The sequence below is a fragment of the Mastacembelus armatus genome, chromosome 14 (genome assembly GCF_900324485.2).
Source record: "Mastacembelus armatus chromosome 14, fMasArm1.2, whole genome shotgun sequence".
NCBI lineage: Eukaryota > Metazoa > Chordata > Actinopteri > Synbranchiformes > Mastacembelidae > Mastacembelus > Mastacembelus armatus.
Genome location: NC_046646.1, coordinates 15,047,287 through 15,060,260, shown reverse-complemented (window position 1 = coordinate 15,060,260; position 12,974 = coordinate 15,047,287). Strand labels below are relative to the sequence as shown.

General features: G+C 37.1%; 1 protein-coding gene across 3 annotated transcripts in view; it reads left to right on the top strand.

Moving 5' to 3' along the window:
• The window catches only part of cadm1a (cell adhesion molecule 1a), a 309,318-nt gene that overhangs the window by 220,162 nt on the left and 76,182 nt on the right, over nt 1-12,974 (top strand). For 2 of the 3 annotated variants that reach the window (XM_026328921.1, XM_026328919.1), the window contains exon 2: nt 603-620. The exons of the other annotated variant lie outside the window; for it this stretch is intronic. In XM_026328921.1, coding sequence (XP_026184706.1) covers nt 603-620 — 18 coding nt within the window. The remainder of the gene's footprint in view (nt 1-602; nt 621-12,974) is intronic. 3 annotated transcript variants of the gene reach the window in all.

Genomic DNA, 12,974 nt, shown 5'->3' with positions numbered 1-12,974 from the left:
TTCTCTGTCCACAAGTATAAAGAAAACCATCTACAAACATCACTAAAGTTCACACTTTAATTAAACCATGCAAAGACTGAAAATTGGCTTATTGTGTTTGTATTGGGGAATATTTGCCAAGATGTTTCTTGGCTGGGATCAGGGACTTCCTGGAGAGGCAGTTGGTTTTGGTTGACTGGAAACCCTATGCTTTTGATGTTATTTCTTTGTTGATATGCTACAACACTGATGAACCTTGTCTCTGCTCCTGTTCTGAGCCACTAAGCTATGCATGATGAAAGGTAACAGCAATGTCATTGTTTGCTGCAGTTAAAAGTTTAAAGGGCGTTTATTGTTGTGCAGATGTGTGGCAGGAAACATTTTCATTTTGTATGTTTGAGTGGACTTAACACAGTTACAGTCAAACTTCAGAAACTGGCTGCTTGTCAAACCAGCTGTCATCATGTATTTATTTATGTAATTGATAAGTGGCATGAATACTTTCTCCTGTACTTTACAATCTCTGTGCACTGGTAAACAAGGGCAGTGCAGCTTTGAATGCTAACCCCCCTTTCTGTTTTTTTCTTTCCTTCCCTCTACCCTACCTGCCTATCGTCCTTCAGGAGCTGCACAATACCCAGGTAAGCCTTCCCCGCATCTCTTCCTTCTCCTCACCACATCTTCTAACCAAATTTCAGTTTTCCATCTCTTTCAAAGCCACGCTTCCTCTCAACACCCACTGTTTGTGTATTGCATACAGCTAATGTGCAATCTTTGGCCATTTTAGCTTCTCTTCTTATTTCTTACATTAAGATTTCTCTCACTCTTGCATTCTCCACGGTCCATTTCTCCCAAATCTCATGCTGCTGTCATTGCTGCTGACGGATACATCTTCAGTGTTCTAACCAGTGCAGTAGTTGTAGCATCCAGATGTAGGCTACACCTCAGTTAGCCAGATAGAGCTCAATGATCTGAAGATTTTTCATACAAAACAACATTTTCTCAAAATGACAAAACGTGAATGAAACCCTTTTTAAGTTGTCATAATGGAGGTTATGCAACTATACCACATGACTGTAATAACCTGCTGGCACAAATGACAGCAGGAAGTGTTAAATATCATTAACAGAAAACAGAAGCTAATCAGGAAGCAGGGACACATCTTACTAAAATATTATTTTTTTTTATATGGTGAGAATGGATGTATGTAGTAAATCAGCCCATGTTGTCTCTTTAAATGCCTTCACTCCCCCTCTCCCCTGTCTCCTCTACCAAACCTTTTAATCAAATTAGCATTGCCAGCACCAGTTATTTATATGTACATGAATTAGAATTGAACAGCAAGAGATCCTCCCTTGGGGCTGATTGGATGGAGCCCAGTCCTTCACAGGCCTGCTCTCGCTCACAAACCTACAGTGTGCTGCTGCCACAGAGTAGAGGTGGTCTCTGCAGCTGATTGCCAGCAAAGCAGCAAGCGAAACTCACACCAGCATGAACTGCCAATGACAATCACCATTGCATCTGATTTTAATGCGATAACCAAATGAGCTCACACTATGCTCAGCAGAGAAATACTGAGACCATATTATTTCATTTTCTCTCCGTGTTTTTTTTTTTTTTTTTTTTTTTTTTTTATCTGTCAACACTAAGGAAATATTTGACAGATTCAAATAGAGACTCTCTAATAAGCTGCCTTCAAAGTGTTCAGGTTAATCTTAGATCAGTTTCTGTTGCATTGCATTGCATTGGACTGTAATTGTGCCAAATGAATTCTGGCTCTGCTGCCCTTTTGAACTGTTTGCCAGGGATTGCAGTACTTCATACGGGTGGAAAAAGTCACACCACAATATTGGCAGCATTTTCCTTTATAAGTTTGAATTCATTATGTTTGAAATTAATTTTTAGAAGTTTTCAGAAGTTGTGTTGATTACGAATGCCATTTTAAGTCCAGTCATGCACATTCTAATGTTTACTTATTAGTCTGCACAGTTGTTACTCTGCAAAGTCACTTTAATATCTTGTTATATGCTTATAGTTAATTATGAGGCAATTAAAGAACCCAATAAATGTTCCAGGTGGCTTCTTCTGGTTTACATAATAGAAAATAACTAGATTTGCAATTTTATTACTCTTTTTATGTTCTGACTTTGAAGTATGGACCTTGTGTGCAAAGTCTGTTTGCAGTAGTTAAAATTAAGATAGAAATAATTAAGTCTTTGTCTTATTTTATTTTATTTTAATGTATTTATTTTCGGATGTTGGGCGATAAAGCTTAAGATTTGTTTCAGTGTTCCTCACCGTAGTTTCTTATGTTGTTGGAAATCTGTTGGAGGTTAGACAGATGGATAGATAGATATGTTTTCTTTTTTTCTTTTGTTGTTTTTTTTTTTTTTTGCCACTTCAAAACATTTTAGAGTGTGATAATGTGGAAATAGGCTGTTTCCTCTTTGAAAAGACCAGAGAGCAATGAAAATATTTCTTGTTGTCAGTGCTTTTTTAGTTGACCTACCACTACAGACAAGACTTCTCTGTTCCTGCGTGGGTGACTCATGTGTTTGCTCTGTATTGTATTGTATTGCCAATCAATAGAATGGACACAGGGAGTCTTATCCATGTGTGCACAGAGACGCTCTTTATACACACAGGAACACGTGCATTTTATGTGTTTGCAGTTCCATACACACACACACACACACAGTGCATAGCTCAGATTAATGACTAAATCCATCACACACATTCAGTGTTTGCTTGTCATCCTCTATGCTTTCGTTTTAATGCAGGTTCAATTTCCCAAGCACTATCAGCATCATCTCTCAGGTCATCTCTAACTGCACCAAGAAAATTTCCCAACCATAGGATGTGTCTTTGTTATTGCAACGTCAATATTCCCTAGTCCAATGCATTGTAATCTCCATTTGTCAATACATGAGCTCCTTAGAGTCACACTGAGGATGCAGCTCATTCATTACATAGACCTTGTTTTGTTCCCTCATACAGACTTCTACTCACTCAAATTTGCAAATAATAGCTGAATTAATTGAGACTTGTTCAAGGTCTTAAGCTGACAACACTTAGGATTTTACAAGATCAAGTTTAAGGGTTAAAATTTTAGGTTTGTCAGTTTCTTATTTAGCAAAGCAAGAAAAATATATCATTCAAAACTTCCAAATATAGATTGATTCCGCCACTGCCTCTTTATTGTGACACGACAACAGAGGAAAAATCATCAATAAAATGTACAAGATGGAGAAACTGTATGCTATAAAAAAAATTACGACTGAAATTACAGTTTACAGGGAGCAGGGAGGTTGGACTCCCTGTTCTCGTCTGTGCTGAGGGTACACAGAGAGCTCAGCAAGAGAGCCTTCATGTGGGCAGCTCCATCTGCTCACAATGAACTGAAAAGACGTGGTGTAAGGAGATATTAACTTATAAGTTCTGTCATTCTGCAGGCATTATTTTATAGATTTTGCTAATATATCCCTAAAAAAAAAGACCAAAAACAATGTTTCAATGTGCCTTGCAACCCTTTTCTATCTTTCTGACCCTTTCCACAGTACTTGTCCTGATGCTCAATGGTTCACCAAAGATGTAAACCTTCAAAAAACAGTCCACAAATATAAAGTATAATTGAAAATAACAGATGGGCACCATAGGGTTAAGCAGAAGTTCCTCAAACAGAAGTATACATTTCAACAACAAATTAAACAACAACACATTTGGTGTTATAGTGAGTATTTATGGAATTAGTATGGTGATAATACAACTGATTCAAAATAAGGCCCCTGTGTTTGCATTAATGAAGGTATGTCCTAATCACTTTAGTGTTCACTCAAGAACATTAACCAGACACCGCACCCTGGATCTGTTGTTCTACAGGTGGATTGGCCAAGTTCTAAAGAGGGCTTGGTTATGATGTGATCTGATTTACTGTGTGTAATGAAGTGTAAATGGTTGAACTTAAACTGCAAACATGTTTTGATTATTAAGGAGAGTGGCACAGCTGTCTCATCTGTTTTTTTCAATTAACCTATCATATTGCAGACAAACTATGACAGTATTTGTATAAAGTAATTATCTTTGACATTTCCAGATAAATAGTCTTTTGCCTCTCTGCTTACTATCACAACTCGAAATGGCAAACATGAATTAACTTAAAAATAGCCATGTGCTGAAAGTGAAGACTAACAGCTGCGGCCTCTTCACTCATAGTACAGATATTTTCAAAACAAGTTAAGATGTTTCTGTACTAATGTGGTATTATATATAGCATATGAACAGGGTAACTACACAGTGCTGATTCTGTCATTCTCTTGCTAAATATATAATGTGCATGCTTCTAACAAGAGAAAGTAAGTCGTTTTCCTTGAGGCCTTCTCAGAGTGTTATTGCATCACATTAAAGAGGAAGATGATTAATTATGCCTAAATCAAATCAGTTACGTGGGTATAGATCAGAGTTTTGTATAACTCAACTCCTGCCTGATATTTACAAGATGGGGTGGTATTAAATATTCATTCTTTGATTAACAAACGTGATAATAAATAATTTCTCAATAGTGGTCCACACTGAGTCATTTTATGATGATTAAATTATTTGTCATAATGAAATCATAGTGAAATAATAAATGTGTGCAGCCCCAAATTAACAGTTCAGCCATAGGTATCTAAAATAAAACACCACCAGCAAGACTCTTCATGTTAGAACTAAAAACTGTATTTTCTCTAGTGACGGCATATGCGTTTGCTGTAAGAATGATTCGATCAGGTTTCAAGTCAGCTTGTTTCAGGAGAAACAGAAACCTAATTTTAGTACTTGAATCAAATAAGTATAGTTCTTTTTGATAATCATATTTCACTGTATTCATGATGCTTAATTATTTAATGATGGCGGGACAAAAGAAAGAAAAATTACTTGTTCCCCAAAGTGTTTCAGAGAATGGGAAGTTGTGGCAGTGTTGTATCATTATGGTCAGTGTTTGTGGAGACTTCTCAGCAAAGTGTAGTTTCATGACCTATTTGCTTCATATCAGAATCTTGGAGCTAGAGCCAAGAACCCCTCAAGAGAAAGATAAGTTTAAGTAAATGTGCTTGGAAATCACAGCAAAGAAAACTTGTAGTGATGGAGTATCGACTGCTAGCAACTAGAGACAAAATCACAAACCCCAACAGACCTCAGCACAGTGTTTTCACTTTCTGATGTTTACTACACCAGCATTTATACATGCATTTACAGGTTGGACTAAACTTCAAGTCTTAGAGTTGCATAAATCAATATTGTTCAATATTAAGATTGCATAAAATTATTGCAGCAAATGTGTACGGCAGAAATTAAAGTGAAAGTGCTCCCTCTTAGTGCTGGCCCCATGAAGAATGATCACAGATGTTTGAAGATCTGCCTATCTGCCTATATGACTATCAGGCACAATAGTTTCTATATAAATGTTTTTGTCTGCAGTTTTGTTTTTCACCCATGTGTCTAGAAGTATGTAAAACTACTGCAGTCCCATAAACAACAGTAATGCAATTAGTGTCTTATATAGACTTGCATCACTCACACTAAGGCTACTGTAATGTGCTCTCTTGGTTACACATTGAGTGTTTAAATCATAAAGAAATGTTAGATTATTTGGCTGAAAAACTACTCTGTCAATGGAATTTCGATATTAGTCAGCCTGATGAAGACTATTTATGTGCCTGCTTTATGCTTCAGATCGGTGCCACAGTGTGCTACTGTAAGCTTCCAGTCTGCTCAGGGTACAAGAGCGGGCCTTCTTTCCAAATCAGAGCATAAACATACAGAGGTTAACTAATAGTGCATTTGGGCACTCCTCATCAACTCACAGAGTCAGATGTTAATTTAATAACAGCTAACCAGACTGAAGCTAAAAGCATCTGTCTATAATCAGACTGTCGTCCTTTAAAAAAAAACTGTTTAGGTGATTTGTGCCAGCAGCCAACAATAATCTGCTTCTAACAAGCTGAAAAAGTGGTAACATTGGTAAAACAATTTAACATTAGCATTTCTCTATATAGTAAGCAACAATAAATGGAAAAATCAAATCTGGTTATAATTGTGAGTAATCAGATTAGTGATATTATTGCATTGAGAGACTCTTTTGGGTGCAGTTTGTCTGACAGATAAATTGCATTGCTCTACATTTTAAAGCACTTTCTTGGAAAGACCCTGTTGTCATCAGTTGTTTGTCACTTGTTACGGCCCCTGAAGAGTAAAGCTGCTTCCCCCAGCGTGTGTCAGGAGATGATGCTTCCCCCTTTCTGCTTTCTCATGCTATTCTGCAGCTGCCTGACTCAACATAATATCCATACAAGCTGCTCCACATTTAAAATGGCTGAGTCAGGATACATAGTAGCCCGACACTACAAGCTGTTTTCTACCTGCACGCTTTATAATTTGCAGGTGACTTCCGTAAAGTTTGAATATTCTTCAATAAAAATTGTGTTATCCAAGAAAAAAAAAATGCTACACACTACCGTAAAAATATCAAGAGTACCACACAAATTAATTCCAGTTGAGTAATTTGCAGTCAGACCTGCTTATTATTAGTAGTACTAGTATAAGTATTATTAGAATTATTGTACAGTACCATTAAGGGACATATGTTGGGATACACTGGAGTTGCCCCTTGAAATATGTCCCAGCCTTAGTTTTATTCATTAAGCTAAAGCTCAAGAAATATTCAACAGCTGAAGACACTTTGATGCTTAAAGTAGACACTAATGACGCTTGATATGATAGAGGACACAAGGATGCTGCAGTGCCCTTTACTTCCCTCCTCTAGTCTCTAATTCTCTTCAGTCTCCTTCACTGCCACATTCGACCCCGGTAAAGGCTCTCAGCTTACTTTTGTTTATCTGGCAGGGGATGTAGAAGCATCTCTTCCTCCCCCTTCCCCATCGTTCTCGCTCTGTGCCTTTCTTCCCTGAAAGATATTTCCAAATGAGTGAGCCCAGACCACAGCTGCCTCTCTGACGCATTAATCACTTGGCTGCCGCCCCTTCCACTCCTACATGTACGTGCACACTGCGTTCACACGCACACTCTCACAGAGACAGACACTCACACATGGACAACCTGGTTTGACTCACACAAGTAAAAGCGTGTACCGCCGCCGTACAATACAAACACGTGTCAACACACATGACTTCAGCACGTAGATAGAAAAAAAAAAAAAAAAAACCACAGGACGATACACCCATACAAAAAGCATCCTCCCACCACTCAAGTGGTCTTGACTCTTTATTCTACACCAACTCCCTCTGTCTCCAACCAGCCATGGCTCCCACATGACCCTCCATTTTCTTCATCATTAGGAACACCAACCAGCAGCCGTGTTCCATCCTCCTACTCTTGCTGCTTCCCTCGACGCGCTTCTGTTTACTTCTCGATTTCTTTATTTGAGTCTGGCACAATTCCTCCCCTCTGTCTCCTCTGAGCAAAGAGGGGTATGAAAGGCGGGAGGAAAGCAAGGTTGAGAGAAGGGAGGAAAGCCTGTTTTACAAGGTAATTTGTAGGTAATTAAATGTAAAGTGATGCACCTGATTTATGTAGCCACCCTGCAGAAGATGAGTGGATATTACCCATCCTGACCTGAGGCCAAGTCATCTGTGGAGTTACACTGATATGTTCTCATGTAGCACTATGCACATATTTTTGGACTAAGTCTATCCAGATTTTGATACTAAGATACTAAGCTTTTACATGATTTTATCTTATTTTTTAACAATGAATGTAATTACGTTTAATACGAGTCTCTAGTAGTGATGATTAAATGTGTTACTCTGCAGTTCTTCTCAGTTCTACATCCACTGGGCCTGTCTTAGCTCATTTTCGGGAGCTTTCTTGCCTGCAAACTTTGCTCTCATCAGCCTGATGATATTTTTGCTCTCGTCTGTGAAAAAGCTCTGTTAATCCCATCAAATGCCCATCTGCCCAACTCCAACAAGCATACAAGGCTGGTGACTAGTTGAAGAAATCGAAAAGTTCTGCTGTAGCGGCTAAAGATGTGTTCTTCATAAGTTGGAGAAGAAATGAAAGTGACAGTGGGACAGGTATCCAGAATTGTGATTATATCTTTAGTTTTACTTAAAGATGAAACATTGCTGTTCTGTAATGACCAGTGATGAGTGGTGACTAACTTCCTCCTGATCAACACACCACAAGTCTTAAAGTACTTGCAAATATGCCCTTTTTAATTCATTTAAATTTACTGTAGCTGTTTTGTCGAAGGTTTATTGTTTGTCAGTAATAAATTGACCTATTAGTTCACATTGTTTACATTTACAGTATGAACATCTTAAATTGTATCTCAGCATATTTGAGTTAAAATTAAAATCTGAGTGTTGTATCACTGTAGTGCAAGTATAACTAGTGTACTATTTTAAATATTAAGGAATTCTGCAAATTAAGATTTTACTTGTTAAATTTACAAATTTAAAGTTGCTTTTAAAATGAAGCTACTGTACAATATGACAGTTATCCCACTGTATTAGAAACTTTATTGCAAAGCTTCTGAGCAGCAGTTATGCCCTCTGTTTTTCAAACATGCACTCTTGATGTTAAGAGGTCTTCAGTGGGCCAAAGAAGATGTAAATTAAATGGAAATGCTGCTGAAGCAGCATCAGTTTAGATTTCTTAGAAAACACACACACTAACACACTAAATAACATCAGTTCATGTAGCTGTAGCATATCATCACCTATACCAGCCTTGTAATTCCATTTGAATTGACTACAGGGTCTGGTTTGTACTCTGTTCATTTATTAGTTTAGATTAAGATCAAACTCCTTACCATTTTGCTATGAAAGTTGGTATGGATACTCTTGGTGGATGACTCCTTTTCATTTTGGTATTGCAGACTTTTTCTTTAGTGATGCCATCATGCTAAAGTACATTTATTTTCCCGAGGTGAACAACCTGCGGTCTGCATCTGAACAGTTACCTATGGTTGGAGTAACAATTATAGACAAGGGACTTCTTTTTGTGCAAGGTCCATAAAATACCTACAGCTATGGAATTTGCTAAGAAAAAGACCAAAATAATTGTGAAAATGGTAGCTGATATTAACACCACTTCACAGGTAGTTGTAAGTCAGCTTGCAGAGATAAAAACAGATCAAGTCAGACAAAACCAATAAGGCACTCAGTGTTAAAAACTCCAAAAAAGAAATTTGCTACCATAAACATGATTTGGAGGTGAATGAATGATTCAAATGAAATGGCATTTCACTGTTTCACTACCTTTGTCTTGTGTCACCTTTATAACAAATGCCACGTTTTTAGACTTTATTTTTCTGTAGTTTAAAGTGCACTGCTGTTTTGGGATGCCAGGGAGGCATGTTACCTTCGGTTTTGATGTTCCCATATGGTATTTGCCATGAAAATCTGAGTTCTTCTGAAAATCCATGTTTGCAACACCTCTCAAAATCAGTTTGTAACAGCTGTGGCATCGTCATCAGTAATTAATCCATAACTGACTTCATTTCCCTAAAGACTTGCATTTATATTATAATAGCACTGGACTAAACTTACATACATATTTTGACTCCAGGCATTGCAGATTCCATTAGCTAATGAGAGCATTTCCTTAAAGCAACAATGCCTGCAGGAAATGTTTATATATCTTCATTTTAATAGCTGCATATTTAGGTGGACAAAACTGGCTAGAGAAAAATACAATACAAATGTACACCATAGAGTGGCTGGACATGTTTGCATTTATATTGTATATACTATCATAAACAATCCACAATGTAGCAGCATACCTAGAGCTATAAAATCCTCCACTGAGAGAGATTTTTTTTCCCTTTTCTGGCATTGTGGAAATTTTCTTTGCACTTATTAAGCTCAGCAATAAGATAAAGGCGTTTTGTGCAGCATACAGCAGCAGTGGAAGCACAAAAGCCACTTACATGCTCACTGCAAGCATGTAACACCCTACAAAGCTCTTCACACCACGTTCTTACATAATATGTCACAAATCCACTGTTCCACGAGGCATCAGTGGGAGAGGTACAGAGTGTGCGTGACTGTGTGGTGGGGGTGGGGTTATAGGAATAAAGCTGTATGAGGAGTATTTAGCATGAAGCCTAATGCTTTCTTATTTTTATATATAATCATGGAATGTTATTTTATTTGTAGTCGTACTAATTTGGTCCAGACTGAAAGATACCATAAATATTGGATGTTTTCTCAGAATGACTTGTAGTCACGTTGAGCCCCTGATTTTTAATGTGACACCAAAATGTAGGCTAAATAGACTGTATTGAATAGTGGTATATTCATTATTTTTATATACACTGTAGTTAACTGCATATAATTCTTTTTAATACATAAATAACAGCATTGTTTTTCACCATGTTGAATATACCATTTAGGCACACACAGTGTATATGGGAAAAAGTATGAACTTTAGTTGATGTCATTGGCCTAAGTGCAAAGACATCAAATAAAGCTAATTGGAGCCAGGAGTCTGGAAACCAGTCAAGAGTGGAAGTGTGAGTTTCTGGGCACTTTAACTAAATGTAACTGTTCTTTACTATGGTTGCTTACTAGTACAAATAAGTTAAATGTAAGTTAAAATAAATAGTAACCGATAACGTATTGCAGATTCGTTTTGTTCACTTAAATCACATTTGGTCATTCTATAATTTGTAGTTTACCATGCAGTCATCTTCGTAATTTTATAGTCAACTAGGGTGTATTTATACTACGGCTAATTTGCACATTAAAGGAGGAAAATTAGGTAGTGCAGTGAATCAGTATTAAAACTATCCTAACCAACCTTCACTAGTTATTAAATCCAAGGATTTTTCCACCAGCAGTGTGAATGTTTAATAAATTTGTTTAAACAATAACTTGAAAAATTCTAATAGTTGTGCATTATTAGTGTAAGCACAGTGTGTTTGTTATCACTAATGGATGGATGTACATTGTGTTTGTCTGTAATTGTGACTTACATGATCATTTTATGACCAGTTAATGCTGAAAAGTTCATTTAGTTTTTCTTGCCACTGCATAACTGATTTACCGATGACTCATCTACAGCACTAAGCTCTGTGTGTTTCTTTGACACTTTAAAGCACGGCAATTTATTAACCACAGATGCATTAACTTGCATTTGAATGAATTTCAAAGGGGTTTTCTGCTATCACCAGCTTTAGTGTTGGTCTATTATGGATTACATGGTTGAGTAATGCAATGTCAAGCTGGCAAGGAGGATATTAGCACTGAAAAAGAATCTTCATTACAACTTTACAGCAACAAATGTTGGCAGATTCAAAGTAGGCCTTCTTGTGGTTGATATTTATATAGCTTATGTAAATAGGGACTCTGACATGTATAATTAGCAATAGAAGAATCAATCAAAAAATCTATTATTTTCCTCCATGCAATTCTCAGTTCCTTTTTGTCAGAAATTGACTTACAGAAGCTGCCTTCACCATGGGAAAAATGTGCATAACACATATTTGTACATAATATTTCATAATTTTAGTGCATCTTTATGAAACTCTCTTTGCAAATACATATTTTTCTTACTATACCAAGACACTTTCATGTTATAATGATGTATTGGTATTTCTATAACTACAATATGTGTAACTGGGCTTATTATGCTATACAACAAAAAAAAAAAAATCATCTTGCAGAAATTCAGTCCAATGTAGAAAATATTTTTCAAATGGGCTGATTGCTGTAAGCATTCATTTGCTGCAGTCAGGAATGTGAATTTGTAAAACTGCAGCTGTTTATATTCAGTTAATAACAAAATGCTTAACAGCCAGCTTATGATGTATTGTAACGTGCCACCCACCAGGGCTCTTTAAAACCATTCACTGCTCATAAACAAACCCATACTCAACATACTCAATACCCATAAATGTGAATGGTACACAAAACATCAATAACAGAACTATACAAATTTGTCAGCACGTCTGTAGTTACTCAGCAAAAAGTATAAATCTTCAACAGGTACAAGCTGTAAAAAGTACAGACCTGTGATGGAAAACAGATAAAATGCTGTATTTTATTTCTTCAGTTGGGAGCATTATATGCACCTACTGCACACACAGGTGCTGTAGGCTGCAATGTCTGCTTTTAGATTTTCATTGGACCTTTTTCGTTTTTATAGCAATACATAAAATATGTATATTGTCTTTAAAAACAGGCAATGCCATGTAGCCTGTTATAATTCTAGATAATGCCTGTGACATGCTCTGTCACCTTTATACACTAGTAGCTAGTTGTTGCTGTTGCTGTTAACATAATGTACCAAAGGCAAAAGTCAACTAAAGACTTATTGTGGAGTCTGGTCACTAAACCGAGCAATGGGATCATCTCCCTTAAATTCTGTGTGTCATATCTTTGAGCTCCTCTCTGAAAAGTTATAGCCAACACACAGATTAACTGAACTGCCTCCTTCAAATCCTCACCAAGAGGGATTCCACTGTTTGAAGTGGTCAGGCCCTACAAGGCTCTTGACCTTTTATCGGCTGCCTCTAGCTGTCAGTCCACTGTACTAACGCAGCATTCACACAGCAAGGAGCTTGGCTGATGGGTTGTTCTGTTCTCCAAAACCAAGTCTGTAGCTGTCTCATGCATCACATAAAATTCGGAATGCCCAGTTATATTTCACTGCAAAGTCCTTGCTTTGCTATTGCCTAATGATTCACAACTTGTAACAATGCAATGTTTATTTAATGCAATAAAGGCAGTGAGGGATTGTTAACTACATACATTTTATGTACATTACCTCTGGTGTTACTTCCAAATGAAGAGGTTTATATGTAAGGCAGCAAAATCACATCAGTGTGGAGGCAAAATAGCATAAAAATGCAATTTCCAGCTGATCACATTGGATGGTTAATCTGTGGACGAGTGCCGGCTGGCCAGTAGAGGGCACTAGGACGCCCCACCTCCTGCCCACCCGGGAAACTTTTTTAAAATTATTTATTTATTAAATGAAAGTAATTAATA